General features: G+C 38.7%; 1 protein-coding gene across 8 annotated transcripts in view; it reads left to right on the top strand.

The window, feature by feature from the left end:
* TRIM33 (tripartite motif containing 33) overlaps nt 1–26,964 on the top strand; it is a 188,029-nt gene that overhangs the window by 67,492 nt on the left and 93,573 nt on the right. For all 8 annotated transcript variants that reach the window (XR_014054729.1, XR_014054730.1, XR_014054732.1 and 5 more), the window contains exons 2-4: nt 4,810–4,928; nt 5,340–5,484; nt 5,648–5,780. Coding sequence is in view for 4 of the 8 variants with exons in the window: in XM_081493362.1 (XP_081349488.1) it covers nt 4,810–4,928; nt 5,340–5,484; nt 5,648–5,780 (397 nt within the window). In the remaining 4 variants the exon portion in view is untranslated. The remainder of the gene's footprint in view (nt 1–4,809; nt 4,929–5,339; nt 5,485–5,647; nt 5,781–26,964) is intronic.

A 26,964-nucleotide genomic window follows, 5' to 3' on the forward strand; every position in this document is an offset into this window, starting at 1 on the left:
ATCCTGAATCCGCCACCCACCACCTTCTCCACCCCCAGTTTCTTTTTTAAGATCTAGCATTCTTACTGTAAGCTTCTATCTTACTTTGGACCACTTGTACCCAGTACTCTTGTCTGTCTTTAGACTATTTAACTCAACAAAATCAAAATTGATTTCTGATGACTTATGGGGGACATAAACATTTCTGTTATCAAAGTGTTTGCATAACCAAAAGTACAATAATAAAGATGAAGATGCCTCCTATTTCTTTTAGAAAATAGTACTTTATAAGCTTGCTGTATCTTTAATGTCTTTACTGTTGAATGACAATGAGTAGTTGATAGAAAAAAAAAAGAACTATATACTTGCATTATGATAGCTCATCTATCACAGATTTAAAAATGAAATTTCTACAGAAATAGAAACTAATTTAACAAGGGAAAATTTTTTCCTCATTCAGATCTCTTTGAAGTGGTAATGGCTGCAAACCTGCAGCATTTAAAAAACTGTGCTCTCAAAGAGCTCTGTCTTATGAATTTAGATTCAGTAATTTAAAAAGCAGATGAAAGTGGGTTATTTCTTAAACAATTTAGGAAAAATTTAGGAAAACTACAATTTAATCAAAGATTTCAAAGTAACTAAGGCACATAACTCAAGCATAAATCAAGATGTGGACCTCAAAGGCTTTTTAATTTCCTAAAATTAAAAAAAAAATTATTGTTGCAACATACAGGATTTCTTCCCTATTTTAACCTTAGGAATTTCAAAGAAAAGGCAGTGGATTACATACACACATATGAGTCCCCACACAAACATGCAAACATGGACACACACAGTGGTAAGTAGAGTGTCTAGTTCCTTCTTCCTATAACCTAACCATCACTACCACTGAGCTATACCTCCTATACGTACCACTCTTTGGACTGTTTATATCCTTGTCTTTGTATGGTGCTTCCTACAATTGTACATGATATAAACTGTAAAAATACTAGTCTTCAGCCCTTTCTTAAAAGCAAGGATTGTGTCATTCTGTGTTTTTCAATTTTATGGTTGACGTATAGTAGTCACTCTTGTGTTGACTATGCTGCTGTTTTCTAATTTTTAACTAACTTCCATTTGTTACCTTGGCAGGTTTGTTTGTTCTCATAGATGCTAGAACACTGGCAGGTTAAGTCTCAGATGATCTTTCTTCCACATTATACATTAGGATGAATTCAGGTCGCTCTTAATCAACTCAGAATTTATAAGATGAAGATTGTGTATTTCTATTTCTGCTATAACAGAATTGACATAAACTTGTGTTATAGAACAACATACATTTTATTCTCTTAAAGGCTAAAGTTTGTTCTTAAAGGCTAAAGTTTTCAGTCAGATTTACTGGACTAGAGTCAAAGTGTCGACATGTCTTGATCCTTCTGGAGGCTCTGACGAGAGAATCCATTTTCTTTTTTCGGCTTATAATAGCCCCCTATATTCCTTGGCTTGTGTCGGTATCTCCAAAGCACATTACTCTAATCTCTGCTTTTGTACTCAGTTTCCTTCTCCTCTTCTTGTAGTCTAATCTTCCCTGCCTGCCTCTTGTTAGACCACTTGTGATTATAAGACCTTTTAGAACTAATACCCAAGAAGTGAAGTGAAGTCGCTCAGTCATGTCCGACTCCTCATGACCCCATGGACTGTAACCTACAAGGCTCCTCTGTCCATGGAATTTTCCATGCAAGAGTACTGGAGTGGGTTGCCATTTCCTTCTCCAGGGCCCAAGAAAGATGTGCTTTTCATTACAGGGGACTGGAATGCAAAAGTAGAAAGTCAAGAAACACCTGGAGTAACAGGCAAATTTGGCCTTGGAGTACAGAATGAAGCAGGGCAAAGGTTAACAGAGTTTAGCCAAGAGAATGCACTGGTCATAGCAAACACCCTCTTCCAACAACACAAGAGAAGACTCTACACATGGATATCACCAGATGGCCAACACCAAAATCAGATTGATTATATTCTTTGCAGCCAAAGATGGAGAAGCTCTATACAGTCAGCAAAAACAAGACCAGGAGCTGACTGGGGCTCAGATCATGAACTCCTGATTGCCAAATTCAGCCTTAAATTGAAGAAAGTAGGGAAAACCACTGGATCATTCAGGTATGACCTAAATCAAATCCCTTATAACTATACAATTGAAAGTGACAAATAGATTCAAGGGATTAGATCTGATAGACAGAGTACCTGAAGAACTATGGACAGAGGTTTGTCTCATTGTACAGGAGGCAGTGATCAAGACCATCCCCAAGCAAAACAAATGCAAAAAGGCAAAATGGCTGTCTGAGGAGGCCTTACAAATAGCTGTGAAAAGAAGAGAAGCAAAAAGCAAAGGAGAAAAGAAAAGATATAGCCATTTGAATGCAGAGTTCCAAAGAATAGCAAGGAGAGATAAGAAAGCCTTCCTCAGTGATCAGTGCAAAGAAATAGAGGGAAACAATAGAGTGGGAAAGACGAGAGATCTCTTCAAGAAAATTAGAGATATCAAGGAAACATTTCATGCAAAGATGGACTCAATAAAGGACAGAAATGTTATGGACCTTAAAGAAGCCGAAGATATTAAAAAGAGGTGGCAAGAATACACAGAAGAACTGTATAAAAAAGATCTTCACGACCCGGATAATCATGATGGTGTAATCACTCACCTAGAGCCAGACATCCTGGAATGTGAAATCAAATGGGCCTTAGGAAGCATCATTACCAACAAAGCTAGTGGAGGTGATGGAATTCCAGTTGAGCTATTTCAAATCCTAAAAGATGATGCTGTGAAAGTGCTGCACTCAATATGCCAGCAAATTTGGAAAACTCAGCAGTGGCCACAGGACTGGAAAAGGTCACTTTTCTTTCCAATCCCAAAGAAAGGGAATGCCAAAGAATGCTCAAACCACCGCACAATTGCACTCATCTCAAATGCTAGCAAAGTAATGCTTAAAATTCCTCAAGCCACGCTTCAGGAATACGTGAACCGTGAACTTCTAGATGTTCAAGCTGGTTTTAGAAAAGGCAGAGGAACCAGAAATCAAATTGCCAACATCTGCTGGATCATTGAAAAAGCAAGAGAGTTCCAGAAAAACATCTTTCTGCTGTATTGATTATGACAAAGCCTTTGACTATGTGGATCTCAGTAAACTGGAAAATTCTGAAAGAGATCAGAATACCAAGACCACTTGACCTGCCTCTTGAGAAACCTGTATGCAGGTCAGGAAGCAACAGTTAGAACTGGACATGGAACACCAGACTGGTTCCAAATAGGAAAAGGAGTCCGTCAAGGTTGTATATTGTCACCCTGCTTATTTAACTTCTATGCAGAGTACATCATGAGAAACGCTGGGCTGGATGAAGCACTGGCTGGAATCAAGATTGCGGGAAAAATATCAATAACCTCAGATAGGCAGATGACACCACCTTTATGGCAGAAACTGAAGAAGAGCTAAAGAGCTTCGTGATGAAAGTGAAAGAGGAGAGTGGGAAAGTTGGCTTAAAGCTCAACATTCAGAAAACTCAGATCATGGCATCTGGTCCCATCACTTCATGGGAAATAGATGGGGAAACCGTGAAAACAGTGGCAGACTTTATTTTTTGGGCTCGAAAATACTGCAGATGGTGATTGCAGCCATGAAATGAAAAGACGCTTGGAAGGAAAGTTATGACCAACCTAGACAACATATTAAAAAGCAGAGACATTATTTTGCCAACAAAGTTCTCTCTAGTCAAGGCTATGGTTTTTTCCAGTAGTCATGTATGCACGTGAGAGTTGGACTATAAAGAAAGCTGACCGCCGAAGAATTGATGCTTTTGAACTGTGGTGTTGGAGAACACTCTTGAGAGTCCCTTGGACTGCAAGGAGATCCAACCAGTCCATCCTAAGGGAGATCAGTCCTGAGTGTTCATTGGAAGGACTGATGTTGAAGCTGAAACTCCAGTACGTTGGCCACCTCATACGAAGAGCTGACTCATCGGGAAAGACCGTGATGCTGGGAAAGACGGAAGGCAGGAGGAGAAGGGGCGACAGAGGATGAGATGATTGGATGACATCACCGACTCAGTGGACATGAGTTGGGTAAACTCCGGGTGTTGGTGATGGACAGGGAGGCCTGGCGTGCTGCAGTCCATGGGGTTGCAAATAGTCGGACGTAACTGAACTGAAAACATTTTAGAGCCAGTTGCTAATATTTTATTAAGTATTCTTACATTTAACTTTGTAGGTGACTTTTGTACTTTCCTCATAGAATGTTTGTGTGGTTTTGATATTAGGGCAATATCAATACTAGCCTTATATAGGGCTGAAAGTTTGTTTGGGTTTTCTGTAAGACGTTATGGAAAAACGCGAATGAACTTTTTGGCCCACCCAATTTGCTTCACAAACTCTTATTTTCTCTAAGAGTCTGTGAAGAACTAGTATGAGATCTTCTATAAATAATAGAATTTCCTCAGTGGAGCCATCTGGACCTGGAGTTTTCTTTGTGGGAAGGTTTTTAATTATGAATGAAGCGTCTGCGTACAACGTGGGAGACCTGGGTTCGATCCCTGGGTCAGGAAGATCCTCTGGAGAAGGAAATGGCAACCCCCTCCAGTACTCTTGCCTTTTAATTGTGAGTTTATTTATCTGTTATAAGACTATTGAGTGTTATTTTCCCCCAGTGAAATAACTCAGTGGAATAACATTTTACTCAGCTCTTAACGCTCATTTTTTTGTTATCTATGATATATGAATGAGTAGTTCACATATAGGCATAGTGTATAATTTCCTTATTTTTTCCTGAAAATATTTCTTAATGTTGTTGTTTTGTGTTGTAGTTGGTGTGATACGGTGCCCAGTATGCCGCCAAGAATGCAGACAGATAGACCTCGTGGACAATTACTTTGTGAAAGATACATCTGAAACTCCTAGCAGTTCTGATGAGAAATCAGAACAGGTATGCTTCTCAATTTTTTTATATTACTTTCTTGATATCAAAATGTAAATTATAAGAAAACATGATTGAATTGTTACATAATTTGGGGTAGTCATGCCCTAGTTTCATCTTTCAGTTTGAAAATGAAGAGTATTCTACATCCTCAGACCTGGTTAAAAGAGATTAAAAGTTATCACTTAAAAATTGAAAGCTTGTATCGATTTTGTGTTCTGAGGCTTAGATTTTTACCCACCTGAATGTTTGATCTGGAAGGGAAGGATTTTGTTGAAGAGAAATGGATAGCAAGATGATTTTATTCTAGGTACAGTGAATTAGTATATTTGAGAGTAAGGTAGAAAGTTTTTACTTACTTATTTTGTGGATCTATATTTTGTAAATTTAATGTAGGTTAGTATTTATTTCCTCTTTTAGGTATGTACTAGTTGTGAAGACAATGCAAGTGCAGTTGGCTTTTGTGTAGAGTGTGGAGAATGGCTATGTAAGACGTGTATTGAAGCACATCAAAGAGTAAAATTCACTAAAGATCACTTGATCAGGAAGAAAGAAGATGTCTCAGGTAAGATAGAAGCAGTTTTAATGATTACTATTGATCTCTCTCTCTTGCCCGTATAGCATTTCTACTTAACTTTACAAGCTTTTGATACCAATATCAGTAAGAATTTATAAAGTTAGACAAAAATTTTGTTTAGTTTAAAAATATATGTTTTATTTTACTACAGAGTCTGTTGGAGCATCTGGTCAGCGCCCTGTTTTCTGCCCTGTACACAAACAAGAACAGTTGAAACTTTTCTGTGAAACGTGTGATAGACTGACATGTAGAGACTGTCAGCTATTGGAACACAAAGAACATAGGTACAGAAGTCATTATTGCTTATCAAGAAATATTATTAAAAGTCCTTAGAGAATTATTTTTCCTAAAACAAATATTTTTTACGTGTTTTATGTCTTAGAGCAAGATACATTTTTTGGTAAATTATTTAATGGTTTCTATATTCATATCTAATTGTCTTGTGGATATTTGTTGAAAATGTATTAGTATGTGGATTTGGGTTGCAATAACAGAGTTGTATTATTTCTTCATATACAATCCCTCTGGTTCAAACTCACTTTTTTTTTTTTTTTCAAGTGTTCTGTGGTATTTACCACAGGGTTATGGGCTTTGGGCTGTCACCTTAAAGGTAATATTTTCATGCGTATGACTGATAGCCATTTTAGCATCAAAGCAGATAAATATACTGATTTCATGTCAGATTTAGTTTGTAGAAAAACTGGGGATTTACAAACATCTAAATAGCATAGTTACTAATTCATTAAAATACAGGTTTGTATCTCAACCCTTTTTTACCCCCAGAATGCAATAGTGTTCACTTATTACCAGCCTGTCACATCAGAACTGTTCTGGAAACTACTGAAATTTCTAGTTAGTTGTTAAGTTCAATTAACCACACTTAAATGTTTTTTAACTCTAGGATATTTTAGAGCATTTAATTTGTTAGAGCCATTGGAATTTGTTAAAATTCTCTTAGAGAGAAGATACATGAATCCTATTCGCTAACAAGTATTGCATCTGTAGTTTGTGCTGGGCAGTTTACTGAATGCCACATGTTTGTTTAATTCACACCAACTGCCCATGAAGTGTCGGTACTGATATCTCAGCTATTTCAAAGTGAGCAAGTGTACTCACAGAAAGCTTTAATAATGTATACAGCATGTCCTCATAAGTGGTAGAGCTAGGACTTGAACCTAGTCAGCTGGACTCCAGATCTGTTTTAGCTCATTTGCTCACTTTCTCCCATGTGATATTCAGAATACAGAATACAGTGTGTGGAATCTTTCAAACCTGATCTCATAAAGGTAATGTTCTGTTTTCTTTTTCAAGATACTTTTCACTATTCTACAGCCCATTTGGGTAGAAATGCTACTTTAAACTTTCATATCCTTTGTTATAAAATGTTTCATCTTACCTACAAATTAGCTATTGTTTTTTTGGAGGTGACTAATTTTGTAGATGCATATCCTTTGTTATAAAATGTTTCATCTTACCTACAAATTAGCTATTGTTTTATTGGAGGTGACTAATTTTGTAGATGCCTTCACTTTGGGTCCAGATCTTATCCTTGTCTTGCAATTAATCTCAGTAAGACATTAAATTACTTTCTCATAGCTGCCGTCAGGTTTTTGAGCTTTTAGATTTCTTGTGGCTTTTTTAATTGATGGTGTAAAGCAAAAAGAATAGGAACACAGCATTCTTTTTCCTGTGAAAGAATAGCTTCATCCACACCTCAAAGTTTAACCATAATCCATCCTTCCTTTTCTGTCACCACTTTCCTTTACTACTTATATCCAAGTCCTAAGTGCCTCTTGAATGTTCCTACCTTTTCTTTACTTCATTCACACTTTAGATTTCCTGGGTCAACTATGGCAGAACCAATGGCATTGGACTTAAAAGCCTAGGTTCCTGTTGCAGCACATTTACAACTAGTGTCCTTGCTTTGAGTTTTACCTTGTCAAATTCATTCTGTCGACATTGCCTCCAGTATCATTTGGCTAACATGTTATTGTGCCTCACCTACCCCAGCCCCTTTAAAAATACCCTTCAGTGATACCTCACAAAGTTTAAAGTGTTCAGTATATAGCATTCATTAGTGAGTCTTACCAGACTGTTTCTTTATCATCTGCACAAAGTGGTCCTCAAGACCACCCTCTCTTGTCATACCAACTTCAGGGTTCAGTAAAAACCCATATATAGGGGATAACAGCATGCAGTCCAGCTCATTGATATGATTTATTATTACATTCTTCAGTTAGAGTGGTATCCTTCTAAACAGATCGGTTTCTGTACACTTTGGAACCACTACCCATAAACCACGCAGCTCTTTGTTAGCTAATAGCTGTTTTTAGAGTACCACCTATGTGATCATAGCATTCAGCAGTTCCTTTGGTAGTTCCAAAGTCATGTTTAGGGGAAAGAGAGTATAGTGACTCAGACAATAAATAATCTGCCTACAATGCAGGAGACGCTGCTTTGATCCTTGGGTCAGGAAGCTCCCCTGGAGAAAGAAATGGCAACCCACTCCAATATTCTTGCCTGGAGAATCCCATGGACAGAGGAGCCTGGCAGGCTACAGTTCCATGGGGTCTCAAAAGAGTCAGACACAACTGAGTGACTAACACTTTCACTTTCATCTGCTCATAAATACGATCAATATTTCTTTGCATCCTCTTGGTTGCGTCAAACCCTCTGTGTTTTTGTGGAACACTTCTGGACTCTGCCTTCCTTATTCGTTTTCTCCTGTCGCTTAAGACATAAGGGGTATTTCAGGTTTCATGGTTATTTTGTGCCCTTCAGTCACAGTGTCAACCTGAGTGCCCAGTGGCAAACTAGTAATTTTCTCTTAAATAGCATACGTTTTACCATGGCATCCAGAAATTTTCTGGCCCCAGATCCTGGATCTCTGCTGAGTGGCACTCAGAAGTTTTTGCTGTTAGTTTCAATCTGTGTATGTGTTGCTAACACTTCCAAAATCATGTCTAGTTGTGGATCACCGGGTGCATAAGCATCAACAGAAAGACTGCTTTTTGCTGTTCAGACATAGTTCAAGCCCTCATTCAAATATGATTTTCTTTTGGGTGGTTGTATTGGTAAAATTCCCAGAGGTGGAGTATATGTTCTTTAAAATTCAAATATACCAACCAAATGTTGGGGCTACTTGTTTAGTTCTAGGGTTGTAGGTGGCAGAGCTGTTTATTTTTTTTTCACCTGTGGAGTAATAAAGGTGGCTGCTACCTAGGTTATTCCTAAGAATTTTACCAGTTTGGGCAGGTCCTTGGACCTTTGCTAAGTTTAGCAACAGCCTTTTTGTTCATGTGTGTCACCATTGCATTTAAGTCAATCTTACCTTTATCTTTAGTTTCTGATATTACCATGAAATCAACATAATATATTATTATACTCGGGACCTGCATTATGTCTAAATCTCTTCTAAACAAATTATACCAGTAAGCTGGGGAATTGAAATAACCCTGTGGTTAGTATAGTAAACATAAATTAGGGTCCTTCCACATGAAAAACTGCTGCTGGCTTTTCTTCAGAGTTAGAGGGAAAAAAAATTTTGCATGTTCAGTCCCTGAATGCCACTTATTAAGTCTGCTGTATATATTTTTTCTATTGTTCAAAGCATATCAAGGACTGCTGATGCTGTGGTGGCATTATTGAGTTTAAGCTTTAAATAGTCTACTGTTAACTGGATGAACCATTTACTTTTTTCACAGGGTGCACATGGTTATTTTACAAAGAATTCATTGGTACAAACGAGAGCATAGCAGCTTCTCATTTGTCATTAAAGGCATAAATTCTTTTTATCCATTAGGTATCCTGTACTGTCTCAAATCGACAACTTCTGTGAACTTGGACAGTTTTAATTGTTCCCATTTAGCATGTCTAATCAAGACTTGCCTTCAGGTGAACATGTATGTCTTGTGTTTTACAATATTAGACAATATCAGTAATATCCATTCTAGTAATCATATAAGGGAGAGATAAAACCATTTCACATAGTCTGTTCATATCAGTATGTTCCAGCTTTCACCCAGACTTTCACTTTAATGCTGTCAACCATCCCTCTCTTCCCAAATCTAACCTTAATGCGCATTATGACTTCAGCAGGTTTTAGAATCATAGCACGTTAGGCTCCCATGTCAGGGAGTCCCAGAAATGTCTTTTATCCAACCCCAGGCTATTTTACCCACACAAATGCATATTGCCTTGTGTTTTCCACCTGGACTTTGAGCCGGAAGACCCTGGCCTCTCCTTCAGTTCTCAGTTTGATTAATCCATGGAATAGTTGCTCCAGGGAGTACAAGGTCAGGTTCTCATTGTCATCTTTACCCTCCAGCTTTTAACATTTCTTCATACTAGAGTAAATATAACAGAGCTGTTTAATGCCTTTTAATATTGAAGACCAGCAGTAGCTCCCATTGGTCCTCCCAGTCCCCTAGAGTGCTGCATTAAGACCTTTGTTTCAACCCCATCATTGTTTGCTTTATTCATATCTTCCCCCCTCCCCATTTTTAAACAGCCACTCAAAATTTTTCATCCTTTTGGGGTAAATCCCTTGACTTTCTTGTTTGTGTTTTCCTATGTTCTTGTGAATCATCCCAGTTTTCTCAGCATGTGTAAGGCCCTTAAAGCTGAGACAATAAATCTGATAAGGCATCTCAGATTGTCGCTAGGTTTTGCAGCAGTAAAATTACATGGGGGCCCCCCTTAACTGTATTATTTACCTTGACCCTATTAGTAAGAGGCATACTCAGTAGACGAATACCCTTATCTTCATAATGCTAATCTCGCATGGCTTGAATAAGAAGCATGTCAGTCAGTTCTTCTGGGAAGTTCTAGTTGGCATTTATAGGAGAAGGACAATCACCTGTCTGAGGGTAAAAAAACTTTACAGGGGCTTTTATCCAGACAAGTCAGCTAGCTTTCCCCTCAGGAATGACCTGCTGTGTATTGAGGTTTTGGATAACCATCTGTGGTTGTTCAGCAGTGAGTGGTGGGTCCCACATCAGCTCAAACATTGCTCTTCTATTCTGCAGCATTCAAAATCAACAATACTGCCTCTAAGTGTTGTCACACTCACAGTATTTTCATAAAGGTATTTTCAGGAAGCATACACTGTCAATCCATAAAATGAAATAATTCCTTAGCATTGTACACTCTGGTTTCATTAGTTTCTTGATTTTGTCTTTCCTCAACCTGAACTACATTGTTATTAGAAGTCTAGAGGTGCTGCCTGTTTTCCCAGTGTAATTTTTCCATTTGGAATGGCCCTTAAGCTAGTGGCTGTAGCTCAGCCTGGCTGAAGTCTAAGCTTTGCCCAGTGTCAGGATCTGTCCCAAAACATTCTTCATTTTAGCTAGTACAGATGACAATATCCAAGGAATTGTTTAATTACCTTGTTTCTTATTAGTTTGCATTTCCTTGTTTATCCAGTGAGTCAACTCCTAGGGAGTTGGATCTAGTTACTAAGTTCTGTTGGCAACTTTTACCTCTAATAACCACAGCTGCAGTTCCATACCATCATTGAGTTGATAGTCATCCAAGAATCAAAGGTTCATAACCCTTGTCATCTTTTCCTCCTTCTTCCCTACCACAAGTTTCAATGACTCAGTGTCATTCTAGTGAATCCCACCTTTGATGCTAACTATGAAGTTAGAGAACAATTCACAGTTCCTCTCTTACTTCTGATACCAACTGTAGAATTTGGGGAGATCCCCAAATCCATTCAGACTTTTAAATAAAATTTATCTTATTCATTCTCACTCTGGCACCAGTTCCAAGTTCAGAATTTTCCAAGACTACCCTCAGATTTAATAATTTGTTACAACTCACTGAAAGCTGTATGTTTACAGCTAACATTTATTACAGTGAAAGGATATAGATTAAAATCATCCAAGAAAAAGGCATGGGTCAGAGTCTAGGAGAGTTCTAAATGTGGGATTTCCAGTTGTCTTTTCTCAGTGAAATTCCTAATGTAATTAACTCCTAGCAATGATGTGTGACAGCATGAAGGGAATATTGCCAACCAAGGAGGCTTGCATGAGCCTTGGTGTCCAGGATTTTTATCGGAATTCTGTCATGTAGATACAGATGGAGTTTACTGTCCATGTAATTGACCTGTCTCCAGCCCTTCCTGAGGTTGAGCTGAAGACCCTACAATAAATCTTATCATTAGCATGTGGCCTTAAGGCCCCAAGTTGAAACAAAGGTACTTTTGTCAGGCAGTACATTTCAAGGGCTTAGAGATGCCCTTCCAGCTGCTGAGGGCAAAAGCCAGGCCTCTCTTTGGGCAAAGTTAAATTCTTTGCTACACAATCTGTTATCTCCTATTTATACTCTTTAACGGTTAGAAACACCTTGTCTTAAACTTCTTTGCTTTTCTTAACTTACAGAACACTGTCAATAGAACTATTTATTGTTTCTTTTTATTTTTTTAAATTATGAAAGTATATGATAACACATTTGCAAAAGACTTGGAAAATACAGAACAAAGTTACATATGAAAGTGAAAGTGAAGTCGCTCAGTCGTGTCTGACTCTTTGTGACCCTATGGACTGTAGCCTGCCAGTCTTCTCCGTCCATGGGATTTTCCAGGCAGGAATACTGGAGTGGGTTGCCATTTCCTCCTCCAGAGAATCTTCCTGACCCAGGGATCGAACTCGGGTCTCCCACATTGCAGGCAGACTCTTTACCGTCTGAGCCACAAGGAAAAAAAGTGTATGTAAAAAGTTACATATAGTTCTACTATACATAATTATTTTTTTCAAGTAGATAAATTAAGATTTTTAGTTGGAGTTTTAATATCAAACTCTCAAAAATTAGAATGAATAGACAGAAAAGTAGAAGGGTGTAGTAAACTTGAAAAGCACCATGAACCAATTCAACATAATTATGATTTATACAATTTTCACACAGCAGCAGAATACAAATTCTATTCAAGTTCCCATAGAACTGTAAACCAGGAGACACTGAAACATATCCAGGTATGTAAAGCATGGTGCAGAAATTCCATGATCTAAAGGTATTGAAATCATACAGAGTCTGTTTCAAGAACTGTTTCTTAAAGCCAGTTCACTTTGGTATCTCGCCTTCTCTAACGCTTTCATTCCAGCTTTTCTGCTCTATTTCCATGTCTGGACTTAAGGCCTTTTAGGGCTAGTTCAAGGGGCTCAGTTTCTCTAAGGCCTTTTAGGGCTAGTTCAAGGGGCTCAGTTTCTCACATGCTTATTAATCAAATTGGGTTTCCCATCTCTTCTTGATTCATTCATGTAATTGTGACAGTACATATTTTCTTAGAAAATCCCACCATCTAGTAGAGATTTAAAAAATGTATTTCCTTAGAATAGACCATAAAAGATTTTACAGAAATCTGTGTTTCTTTTTCTTATTTATAATGTTGAACAGCTAAGTTTATTTATTTTTTATTAGCATAGTCATAGATTTGAGTCATTGGTCTAAATTTTAGCAATCTTTTAAATAATTTATTATATTTTTAAAGAAATATTCTAATTCTTACAGTTCTCTTTTGTTTTTATTCTTTCTTTAGCTTGATTTTGTTATGCTTTTTGTAGGCTCTTATGATGAATCTTGATTTTAACAGAAAGATGTGTATTTTTTCTTGATCAAACTTTAGCCTCATTCCAGAATCATTACTGACTTATATGTGTACTCAGTCACTCAGTCACGTCCAATTGTTTCTGGCCTTACGGACTGTAGCCTGCCAGGCTCCTCTGTCCATGGGATTCTCCAAGCAAGAACACTGGAGTGGGTTGCCATTTTCTCCTCCAGGGAATCTTCCCGATTCAGAGATTGAACCCGTGTCACTTACATCTCCTGCATTGACAGGCGGGTTCTTTACCACACTGACTTACATATTCTGTATTTATATTTTTTAGTCCCCTCTCACCCACCCATTCTTTTAAAGGTGATTGCTACATAGTATAGTGATACAGATGGTAAACTCTGGTATGTATGTGCACAAGTGTGTATCTTTCAAATGGAGAAAATGTAGTAGTACCACCCTAAAGTGGGTGTGAGGTTTGAATTGAGAATTGTACCCATAAAGTGCTTAACACAGTAAGGGCTCAGTAACAGTCTGACTGTTGTTATATTTTTTTTATGGTCATACTGCCAGGCCTTTTGGGATTCCCTGACCAGAGATTGAACCTGGGCCCTCGGCAGTGAAAGCTCAGAGTTCTAACCACCAGATCAGCATGGAATTCCTTATTTTTTCTAAAAACATTTTATTGAGATTTTTGGTTTTCTTAATAGTTTCATTGTTTTCAAAAAAGGAAAGCATCTATAGAATTTTTTTTAATTATTATTTATATTTATTTGTTTTTGACTATGCTGGGTCTTTGTTGCTGCGGTGGCTTTTCTCTAGTTGTGGCAAATGGAGACTACTCTGCAAGTGCAGGGCACGGGTTTCTCATTGTGGTGGCTTCTCATTTCAGAGTAAGATGTGAAGGTGTCGGTAGTTGCGATTCCCAGACTGTAGAGCACAGGCTCAATAGTTGTGGCTCATGGGCTTAGTTGTTCTGTGGCATGTAGGATCTTCCTGGATCAGGGATCGAACCCATGTCTCTTGCATTGGCAGGTGGATTTTTTTTTTTAATCACTGAGCCACCAGGGAAACCCTGCATCTATAGAATTATATGAAATTTTTTTATCTCAAAGTACTGCATAGTTTCTAGCTAAACCGTGGGGTTATTCCTCCTCTCTCTAGTAATTCTGTTTACAGTAAATGAGTATGAAAAATGTCTAGGGCTTCCCTGGTGGTTCACTGTTTAAGAATTCACCGTGCAATGCAGGAAACACTGGTTTGATCCCTGATCTGGGAAGATTCCACATGCTGGAGCAACTGGGCCCCTGTGCTGTAAATACTGAGCCAGTGCACTCTACATCCAGTGATATGCAATAAGAGAATCCTGAGCACTGCAACCAGAGAAAACCCAAGTGCAGCAACAAAGATCCTGCACAGCCAAAAGTTTAAAACAAGAAAAAAAGATTCTAATTCATTAAGAAAAAAGTATATACCTATATAAAGGACAAGAATGAAATAAGAGACACCATTGAACATTACAGTTAATTTTTCAAAATAAGGGAAATGGATTGAATATTTTTGGATCTGATAATTGACCTAGTAGAGTTGAGTGAACTACAACCCAGGATCATGCAAATGAGATATAAAGGAAGCCACTTGATTTATTTCCCAGAATCCTATGGTGGTTCAGGATCTGGAGGTAATAGATATCACAAAAGTTAGACTTATTCTCTGGATAGGTAAAATCAGAGGCTCTGGACTTGCGGAATAATAGGTGTAGATGGAGGGTCGGAATGAGGTACTTGGCTATAATTGAGGAAATTGAAGTGTAAATCTGCATACTAAACTGTGGGATGTTCGTGTACTCAACTTGATTCCAGATTGCCAGTAGTGAACTTTTACATTTCACTATTCCTCCCTATGCTTCCCAGGTGGCTCAGTGGTAAAGAATTTGCCTGTGAAGCAGGAGACACGGGTTTGATCCCTGGGTTGGGAAAATTCCCTGGAGAAAGAAATGGCAACCCACTCCAGTATTCTTGCCTGGGAAATCCCATAGACAGAGGAGCCTGACAGGCTGCAGTCCATGGGATCACAAAAGAGTCAGATACAACTTAGCAAGTGAACAATGACAATAAACTAAGAAACTGAATGTGGAAAAACTGACGGGTTCAAAATTGGAAAAGGAGTACAACAAAGCTATACATTGTTACCTTGCTTATTTAACTTACATGCAGAGTACAGCATTTCAAATGCTGGACTGTATCACAAGCTGGAATCAAGATTGATGGGAGAAATATCAACAATCTCAGATATGCAGATGATACCACTTTCTGCGGATATGCAAAGTGAAGAGGAACTGTTGAGCCTCTTGATGAGGGTGAAAGAGGAGAGTGAAAAAGCTGGCTTAAAACTCATCATTCCAAAAAAAATTAAGATCATAGCATCCAGTCCCATTACTTCATGGCAAATAGAAGGGGAAAAAGTGAAGCAGTGACAGATTTTATTTTCTTGGGCTCCAAAATCACTGTGGACGGTGACTCTAGCCATGAAATTCAAAGACACTTGCTCCTTGGAAGAAAAGCGATGACAAACCTAGACAATATATTAAAAAGCAGAGACATCACTTTGCCGACAAAGGTCCATATAGTCAAAGCTTTGGTTTTTCCAGTAGTTATGTATGGATGTGAGAGTTGGACCATAAGGAAGGCTGAGTGCTAAAGAATTGATGCTTTTGAACTGTGGTGCTGGAGAAGACTCTTGAGAGTCCCTTGGACTACAAGGAGAGCAAACCAGTCAATACTGAAGGAAATCAATGATGAATATTCACTGGAAGGACTGTTGCTGAAGCTCCAATTTTTTGGCCACCTGTTGCAAAGAGCTGACTCATTGGAAAAGACCCTGATGCTGGGAAAGATTGAAGGCAGAAGGAGGAGAGGGTGACAGAGGACAAGATAGTTAAACAGCATCACCAACTCAATGATGTGAATTTGAGCAAACTCCAAGAGATAGTGGAGGACAGAGGAGCCTGATGTACTATGTATAGCCTGTGGGGTGGCAAAAAGAGTCGGACTCGACTCAGCCCAGTGACTGAACAACAATAAAAGCAACAAAAAACTTGCTCACTCTGCTTTCTGTAATTAAGGGTTTTTCACTCTCTGGAGGAAGCGGATATTTAGAAGAGGACTTCTAATGTTGCTATTTGGTGTTCATTTCTTATTAAAAAGATTGCCTTATAGTGAAGCCCATCAGTTCATAGATTCTACCATCTCTCACAGATGATTATAAGCAGTTTTAAAGTATATTTAAATATAAATGGATGTGAATCAGTGGAAGGGTCATCTGACTTCTGATGAGAGCCAGTGTCAAATGCCTTGCATTTTGAGATAGTTAAGAATTCTCAACTTGTATCTCTCGTCTGGCTTCAAATATAGGGACTAGAAAAGCTAAGTATTCCTTTCTCAACATTTCTGGCATTAAGGTAGCTCTCATCTACAGTTTATGCCCCTAAAATACAAGCAGAAATCTGTTTAGAGCATGATTTTCAGAAAGTATTTACCTTCTTGATAAAAGGGACAGAAGTTGCTGGTGTCACCCATATTCCTCCTTTTTCCTTCCTTGAATTTGGATGATTCCTGGGACTCTGACATCATTGTATGTTCATGAGGGTAAAGGCAAGAGCATCTCAGAGGTTCTAGCTTTGATGTTGTTAAACTAACACCATCAGCTGCCCGCATTTGTTCTTGTTATATGAGCCACTGTTAGTCACTACAGATATATGTGTCTCTGATTGATATACCTATCCACATGAAAGAACAGGAAAGGATATAACATAGGAACAAAAAGAAATGTAAAATAAAAATTATGACGTTCTGAATAAATGACAAGCTGTTGGTTACAAATTAATGATAGAGTCTCTACAAAAGAAGCAGTTTAAAGGACTTTACTGGCAGTCTGGCGGTTAAGACTCCGCGCTTTCATTCCTATCGTAGAGGGTGTAAGTTTCATCCCTGGTGGAGGAACTGAGATCTTACCACATGCTGGTGACACAGCCCCCCCACCCCCAAGTGATTAATATACAAAAGAACTCTTGGAAGTATGATAGGTAAAAAAACTCAGTTGGTCTTTTCTTTTTTAAAAATCATTTATTTATTCATGGCTGCACTGAGTCTTCATTGCTGCATCTGGGCTTTCTCTAGTTGTGGTGAGCGAAGGATACTTTCCTTGTGATGCACAAACTTCCTGTTGCCGTGGTTTTTCTTGTGGAGCATGGGCTGTAGGCATGCTCCCTTCACTAGTTGTGGCAGATGGGCTCAGTAGTTGTGACATACTGGCTTAGTTGCTCCATGGCATGTGGGATCTTCCCACATGGGACCTTACCCAGGTCTCCTGCAATGGCAGATGGATTCTTAACCACTGGACCACCAGGGAAATCCAATCAATAGGTTTGATAAATTCTATTTAGCCTCCTAGAAAACAAAACAAAAAGATTTTTAAAAAGATTTAAAAATTATAAGAGGTCATTTGCTTACCAGTATGAATTATAGAAAAAGAAATGAAATTATCATGTAATATAAGAAATTCTCCTATAAACCTAGAATTGCCAGTCTGAAATGACCCATTTAATGCCTATTACACTAACAGTAAAGGATTCCTATCAAAGTTATATATTATCATAAAGTGATGATATGCTGTGGGTTAGAATGGAGATAAGCAGTTGCCAAAGAATTGAGTAGGTAACCTACAGAGAAATGGGAATCTAAATATAATCTTTAAAAGTAGCAATACTAGGGGGTAGAAGACGCTGAAACTAACTGCAACAGTTGGGAGATTGACATGGAAAGATTTTCAGCCTAGAATTCTATATCCAAACTATTAATCGATGTGAGAGTAAGATGTAGACATTTTGCAGCATGCAAGGATTGAGAAACTGCCTCCCATAGACCACTTTCTGAAGAGCTATCAGAGAATGTGATCCACAGAAATGTTAGTAAACCAAGAAAGTGAATGGGAATGCCTGTAACAGGTGTGTACTAGCTAGTTTAGACTGAAGTATGAGGACTAAGGACCCCATGAAGGCTGCCTCAAGGAGAAAAATTGAACCACTTCTATTGAATTTATCATCCTCGGTCTTTTAAAAAATATTATTGACAAGTGTTTGACATATCCGATGGAACATTAGAAATGTTTGGGATCAGTACATTGAGAGTTAAGCAAATGAGAGCAAAGGATATTTATCAATTCCAAAAGAAAAAATGTTCAAGAAAATATTATACTCCTTGGTTCAATATTGGACAATGTTTACAATCACTTAGTAATTCAACAAGTAGTTGTATGCTTACTGAGTGCTTCAGTTCAGTTCAGTTCAGTTCAGTTCAGTCGCTCAGTCGTGTCCGACTCTCTGCGACCCCATGAATTGCAGCACGCCAGGCCTCTCTGTCCATCACCAACTCCCGGAGTCTACCCAAGCCCATGTTCATCGAGTCGGTGATGCCATCCAACCATCTCATCCTCTGTTGTCCCCTTCTCTTCCCGCCCACAATCCCACCCAGCATTAGGGTCTTTTCCAATGAGTCAACACTTCGCATGAGGTGCCCAAAGTATTGGAGCTTCAGCTTCAACATCAAACCTTCCAATGAACACCCAGGATTGATCTCTTTTAGGATGGACTGGTTGGATCTCCTTGCAGTCCAAGGGACTCTCAAGAGTCTTCTCCAACACCACAGTTCAAAAGCATCAATTCTGCGGCGCTCAGCTTTCTTCACCGTCCAACTCTCACATCCATACATGACCACTGGAAAAACCATAGCCTTGACTAGACGGACTTTTGTTGGCAAAGTAATGTCTCTGCTTTTAAACATGCTATCTAGGTTGGCCATAACCTTCCTTCCAAGGAGTAAGCGTCTTTTAATTTCATGGCTGCAATCACCAACAGCAGTGATTCTGGAGCCCAAAAACGTAAAGTCTGACACTGTTTCCACTGTTTCCCCATCTATTTCCCATGAAGTGATGGGACCAGATGCCATGATCTTAGTTTTCTGAACGTTGAGCTTTAAGCCAACTTTTTCACTCTCCTCCTTCACCTTCATCAAGAGGCTCTTTAGTTCTTCTTCACTTTCTGCCATAAGGGTGGTGTCATCCGCATATCTGAGGTTATTGATATTTCTCCCGGCAATCTTGATTCCAGCTTGTGTTTCTTCCAGCCCAGCGTTTCTCATGATGTACTCTGCATATAAGTTAAATAAGCAGGGTGACAATATACAATATACAATATACTGAGTGCTTGGTATGGTGTATTTCTGTGAACAAAGTAAAGTCACTGTACCCATGACTTAATTTTTCATGGTAGAGGGAAACAAATAGTAAACATATCAGGTGGTGATCATCGTAGAGAAGAATGTTCTGGAAATTGGGACAGAGCATGTGAGCATGCAGGTTTGTGGCTTTTTATTTTAAATAGGATGGTTTTAAAAGGCTTTCGTGATGAAGTGGCATTTGAGTAGAGACTGAAGGAAGAAAGGGATCAGGCCTTGCTTAAATTTGGCAAGGAGCATGTTTCAGATAAAGCAAGTGCAACAGGCCTAGATAGCAGCATATTTGACATCTTTGAGTAACTCTGTGGTCTGAGTGCAGTTACCAAGGGGTAGATGGTTATCAGATGAAGTCAAGGACAGAAAGGGCCAAATTATTTAGCGCTTTGTAGGCTATTGTAAGAATGTTGCCTTTTACTGAGTCAGATGCTCAAGCTTTTGAGCAGTGGGATGATTTGACTGATGATTGTTTTAAAAATATCACACTAGCTCTAGTGAAGAGAGATTAAAGAAGGAGCAAGGACAGAATCATGAGATTAGCTTGGAGATTGTTTTCAGTAATTTTGGCAAGACACGGTGGTTTAGACTAACATTGGAGATAGTAAGATATAGTCAAGTTCTGTATATGTTTTCAACTTGGATTTGATGCTTGAAACTTATATGTGGATTTGTTGATATATGGTTTATATGAGATACCAATGACACCAAGATTTTTTGCTTTCATCTTAACCAAAAGTAGCAGAAGAATTAGGCTTGAATTTACTGAGGTGTGGAAGACTGTGGGATGATATACTTTGTTAGGTGTATGTAGGGAGTTGATAGTTAAGTTTTGGCCATGTTAAATTTGATATCTTAACATTTTATGATAAAATTAGATTGAGCAGGATAGAAGTAGGGAGGATGGTGATGTAAATGTTAAATTCTTAACTGTAAAATTGATAAAGCTATTTAATAGAGGCCTCTCATTTTGGAAGGCGTCTCATAGACCTTCTGCCCCCATTATCATAGGTGGAGAGGGTCCTCATACTCACTGTACCTTCTCAGAACTTCTTAGTTCCCTTCACTCTGTCATGTTGAGGCAAGATGTAACATACACAGTTGGAGTGAGTTTGCTTCTCTTGAAATAAGGGTCACGACTAAACCTTCATGTTCTAAGACCACACAATTCTGACTGTTCTATCCTCATCTGGAGTAAAGATGTTGTTGACTCACTGGAGCTAGGATTTCTTCTCCCCAGATTAAAAGAGAAAGCCCCAGGCACCACCCTTCTTTACTACCAATATTTACACCCTCTCTACCATTATCTGCTTTAAATCTGCTAGGACTAATATTATAGTCTTTACCCCTGTTTGTCATCCAAGAAAAGCCCCACACTCCCAGGTCTCCCTTCATTTGCTCTGCTTTAATTCCCATAAAGCTTTCCATGTGACAGTTTCTGATGCTTGTTCTCTGTAAATCATGGTTTGTCATCAGCAGGGTCTCTGTATTCTCAGCCTCATTTTTGATCCCTTTCTGTACCTCCTTTGCTGTAATGGAAACAGAGCTCTAGGACACTGCTTCCACTGTAGTTGTCTTAACGAGTGCTGTTTTTTCTTTGATATTTCATGTGTTATTGGGCCTAGAGATAATGAACTAGGAATTCTACTTGCTATTTTTTGGACCATTCTTCTCTTACCTTCCTGAAAAATCTCCAGATGCTAATCTCAACTGCCATTGTTTGTATTGCTCATTGGTACTTTCACATACAACCCTTGGGTCATTCCACTTTCTCTCTTACAGATTTTAGTTCCTAACTTCAGTGGTAATCTGTGAAATTCTACAGTTCTAAGAAATTCTGAGAATTTATGGCAGTTGTAATATGCACAGATTTGATCCTTCTGACACTCTGGTCTTTATGTTTTTGAACTCTTTTGTAAGATTTATGTCATCTATATTTGCCACTCACATCTATGATCGTGTGCTAGACCTTGGCATTTTCAATAATTATGTTCAATTTTAAGCCTTCCTCTTTGTAAACACTTATCCCATCATTCTAGCTCATTCTGCTTAATACCAGACTTCAACAGTTATTCACCATACAGTGACTTATTTTAATCCATTGATTGTACTACCTTTGATTTCACTTTACCTCTTTTCTTTATGTTCTCACTTAACCCGTTTTCTCTTTAATTTTACGGCTAATCATTTTCATTCCCTGGCATTTAGCCTTGACTCCCATATCCCACTTGGTTGAACTTCCTTGGCAGAACCACCATCCTGATGCTTTGCTTATGTAGTTACATATCACAGGAGAAAAATACTGACACCAACTGGTTGCTTTCTCAGTTCATGACCACTTAACCTGAGAGACACCCTGGTGTTGCCTGCAATCGTACTGTGCATTTACACCTTTTCTGTCTTAAATGTCCAATATGTCACCCTCTGTCCTCACTCCCAGATACTGGTTTTGCTTCCTACTTCATTGAGAAAAATGAAGCAATCAAAAGAGTACTTCTGCAGGCTCCCTCTACCACATTTACATATCTGCAAGCACTTGCACCCACAGCTCTACATTTCTGTTATCTTAATTAAACCCTCTTCCTCTATAGAGCCAGTTGCTCCAATTAATATACACTTAGATTCCATCTTACTTTATGTAGCCGGGGACATTGGTAGTTTGGCTGTTTCTGCCAATTTCAGTTTTTCAATCTCTAGCAGTTATTTCTATCAGTATTTCAGTATTCTGAAACTTCTTCTATCTTTAAAAATGAAAGAAAACACAAGACCTCTCTTTAACCTACTTTTTCTGCCAACAGCTGTCTCTGTTCTTTTTTTATTTTTTGCAACGAAAGTTTTGAAAGAATTGCTTATAGGAATGATCTCCATTTTCTCCTGTCCTAGTCTTTTAAATATACATATTTGACTATCAGCATTCTCCCAGCATTATTCTTTTCAAAGTTATCAGTAACCTTTGCATTATTAAGATTAGAAGTCATTTCTCAGTCATTGTCTTAATACCTTATATATCAGCAACATTTGACACAGTTGTTCATTTTCTGAGTACATTTTATTTGTTGAATACTTGGCTACTTTTTAGTTTTCCTTTTACCACACTGATTACTTCTTTTCAGTCTCATTTGCTCTTTTTTCTGGATTCCTAATGTTGGATGTGCCAGGCCTTACTCCATGATCTACGATTGCAGTCTTATGACTTTAAATACCATCCATATGCCTACAATGTCCAAATTCGTATTTCTGGCTCAGTACTCTCTCCTGAAATTTCAGTTTTGTCTGTTATACAGACTGTAGCATCTCTGCTTGATTGTCTGCTTTTTCATATAGTACAGTGAACCCTTTAACAGCACAGGTTTGAACTGTGTTGGTCCACTTATAAGTGGATTTTTTTTTGTTTTTTCACTAAATACATACTGCAGTGCTATACAGTCCAATATTGGTTGAATCTGCAGATGTGGAATCATGTATTTCAAGATCAGCTATAAAGTCATACTTGGATTTTTGACTGATTGATCAGTTGGGATCCCTAACTTCTGCGTTGTTCAAGGGTCAACTGTATATCCAAAATTGAATTGATACCTACTCCAAGCTGTTTCCCCTGGCAGCCTTGCCCCATCTCAGTTTGTTGCAATTTTTCTGTTGTATAGGCCAGAAGTCTTGGGGTCGTCTTTGACTTTACTGTTTTTTCATACCCAAACACAAACTTACCAGAACATCTTTTTGGTTTCATTTTAAAGTATATCACCTAGTCCCACAACTTCTACCTCATTACTGTTAGTTCCATGATACTAACCTAGTCTCAACCATCATCATTTCTTATGTGATTTGCTGCAGTAGTCTCATAAATCATCTTCATGCTTCTAATAGTGTCCTTCAGTTTATTCTTAGCACAACTGCTAGAGTGAATCTCAAACTGTGTCACTTCCCTGCTCAAAATGTGCTGTGTTCGGAGTTCTATAGAGTCATATAAACACGCATTTCATCTATTACTATTCTTACCTCTGACTCTGCTACAGCTATACTTACTATTTCTAAAACATACCAGGGATGCTGCTTCCTACCCGTTGTCTCTAACTAGAACTTTCTTGCTCTACTTGTTTGCATAGCTGACTTTCATATATCCATCAAGTCTCTGATTAAATGTAGCTTTGCCAGTGAGATCTACTCTGATCACTGTATTTAAAATTGCAATTTGAACACAACATTGTAAAGCAACTGTATTCCAGTAAAGATTAATTTAAAAATTGCAGTTAACCATTTTACTCCTTATGCTGCTGTTTTTTAATATATAAATATATATAAATATATATTTTGATATATAAAACAATCACTTTCTAAACATATTTTGTAATTTATAGCTTGTTTATTTTTTGTGTTCTTCCAGTTGGAATGTAAGTTTCATGAGGATAGGTATCTGTTTTATTCACTAAATCCCAATATTCTACACAAATTTAGACCTTTCATCTGTTGAATAAATATTTGTTAATTTGTATAGGAAAAGAACGAGGTAGTAGAGCTGCCTGAATATAGGAATTATCCTTTTTTTCCCTTTTTTTTAATTGGTGAAAAACTTCTTTACAATATTGTGTTGGTTTCTGCTGTACAACAATGCAAATCAGTCATAATTATATATACATTATATATATATACACACAGACATACACACACACAGAGGCTGTTTACATGTACCTTCCCTCTAGAGCCTCCGTCTCCCATTCCCACACCTCTATGTCATAACAGGGCCCCAGGCTGGGCTCCCTGTGTTATATAGTAACTTACCACCTATTTTATACATGGTAGTGTATATATATGGGCTTCCCAGGTGGCGATAGTTATAAAGAACCTTGCTTCCAATTCAGGAGACTTAAGAGATGAGGGTTTGATCCCTGCGTCAGGAAGAACCCCTGGAAGAGGGCATGGCAACCCACTTCAGTATTCTTGCCTGGAGAATCCAATGGACAGAAGAGCCTGGTGGGCTATGGCCCATAGGATCGCACAGAGCTGGACGCAAGTGAAGCAACAGCATGCACAGGTGCAAGCCATTAAAACTGTGCTGGAGATGTCTAGTCTAGCCCCATACTATTAATAGGGGCTTCCCTGGTGGCTCAGATAGTAAAGAATCTGCCTGTCAAGTGGGAGACCTGGGTTTGATTCCTGGGTTGGGAAGATCCCCTGGAGGAGGGCATGGCAACCCACTCCAGTATTCTTGCCTGGAGAATCCATGGACAGAGGAGTCTGGTGGACCATGGGGTCGCAAAGAGTCAGACACGACTGAGCAACTAGGTGACATGATAAGTGTATATATGTCGGTTCTACTTTCTCAGTTTGTCCCATCCTTACCTTATCCCACTGTTGTCAACAGGTCCGTTCTCTACTAGGTGATCAATACCATTTTCTAGATTCCGTATATATATGTGTGTGTGTGTGTGTGTGTGTGTGTGTGTAACTGGTAATATATACTTTTCTCTTTCTGACTTTACTCTGTAAGAGGCTCTAGGTTCATCCGCCTCACTACAGTTGACTCAGGTTTGTTCCTTTTTATGGCTGAGCAGCGTTCCACTGTATATATGTACCACATCTTGTTTATCCATTCATCTGTTAGTGAACATCTAGGTTGCTTCCATGTCCTGATTATTGTGAATATTTCTGCAGTGAGCATTGGAGTACATGTGTCTTTGGATTTGTGGTTTTCTCAGGATATATGCCCAGTAGTGGGATTGTTAGGTCATATGAAAGACTTATTACTAGTTGTTTTTATCTTTTTTTTAAGGAATCTCCGTATTGTTTTCTGTGTAATGGCTGTATCAGTTCACATTCTCAACAGTGCAGAAGGGTTCCCGGAATTATCAATTAAATGTTGAAGGCTTCTTACTTTCTCTTTTAACGGGAATATTTAAAGCTATTCCCTACACATGAACCTTCAACTTGAGAAGTTTCAAAGATGCGAACATGTGTTCTACGTCAGACATGAGTGAAATTGCAGCTTGCCCTCTGTCCCCTGTTGCTGATGATCCTTCAGCTCTACCACCTCCTCCCTCCTCACCTTCGTCCCCTTCCTCGCCTGTTCACTTGATGCCAGCACCTGTATGCCAGCTTTTGTACTGTACGGTGACTTAGTGGTAAGGAATCCACCTGCCAGTGCAGGAGACTGGGGTTCAATTCCTGGGTTGGGAAGATTCCTTGGAGAAGGTAATGGCAGCCCACTCCAATATTCTTGTCTGGAAAATCCCATGGCCAGAGGAGCCTGGTGGGCTACAGTCTACAGGGTTGCAAAAGAGTTGGACACAACTTAGTGACTAAACAGCAGCTGTTCTTTTCAAGGTGCTGTACTGGAAGATTAAAAATGTTTTCTTTATTTTTTTGTGTTTGTTTTTTATGTATTACTTGTGTGAAAAGTATTATAAACCTGTTACTGGGCTTCCCTGGTGGCTCAGTGGTAAAAAAAAAAAAATCCACCTGCCAATGCAGGAGACACAGGTTCGATCCCTGAGTCAGGAAGATCCCCTGGAGAAGGAAATGGCAACCCACTCCAGTCTTCTTGCCAGGAAAATCCCATGGACAGAGAAGCCTCAAGGGCTATAGACCAGAGGTCGCAAGAGAGTAAGACACGACTTAGTCACTAAATAGCAATCCCTTAAAAAACCAAAAGTGGATATAAAATAAATTACCAGAAAGTTTTAACTTAAACGATGGCAGGAAAGAAACAAAATAATAAAGCACAAGAGGGGCTTTCCTGGTGGGTCAATGATAAAGAATTCAGCGCAGGAGATACGGGTTCCATCCCTGATCCTCAAAGATCCCACATGCTGTGGAGCAACTAAGTCCATGTGCCACAACTACTGAAGCCCGTGCTCCAAAACAAGAGAAGCCATTGCAATCTGTACTATATCACAGACTGTTTTAGTTGGATACCTACACTAACTTTGTTGGACTTAAGAAAAAATTGGACTTACAAATGTTCTCTTGGAATGGAACTTGTTTGTATGTAGGAGGCTTATTGGATTTAGTGATGAGGTTAGGTTTAACTTTTTATTTTTTATTTTCTTTTGTGCTTTAAAAAATTAATTTTATTTAGTTATTTATGGCTGTACTGGGTCTTTGTTGCTGCACGGGCTTTCTCTAGTTGTGGCGGGGGGTGGAGGTGCCGCTCTAGTTGTGGTGCAGTGGCTTCTCTGGTTTGGAGCACGGGCTTCAGTAGTTGTGGCACATGGACTTAGTTGCTCCGCAGCATGTGGGATCTTTGAGGATCAGGGATGGAACTCATATCTCCTGCCCTGAATTCTTTATCACTGACCCACCAGGAAAGCTCCTCTTGTGCTTTATTATTTTGTTTCTTTCCTGCCATCGTTTAAGTTAAAACTTTCTGGTAATTTATTTTATATCCACTTTTGGTTTTTTAAGGGATTGCTATTTAGTGACTAAGTCGTGTCTTACTCTCTTGCGACCTCTGGTCTATAGCCCTTGAGGCTCCTCTGTCCATGGGATTTTCCTGGCAAGAAGACTGGAGTGGGTTGCCATTTCCTTCTCCAGGGGATTTTCCTGACTCAGGGATCGAACCTGTGTCTCCTGCATTGGCAGGCGGATTTTTTTTTTTTTACCACTGAGCCACCAGGGAAGCCCAATTGTAGATAT

Source organism: Giraffa tippelskirchi, chromosome 5 (genome assembly GCF_054371585.1).
Source record: "Giraffa tippelskirchi isolate mGirTip1 chromosome 5, T2T-mGirTip1v1.2.pri, whole genome shotgun sequence".
NCBI classification, from domain to species: Eukaryota; Metazoa; Chordata; class Mammalia; order Artiodactyla; family Giraffidae; genus Giraffa; species Giraffa tippelskirchi.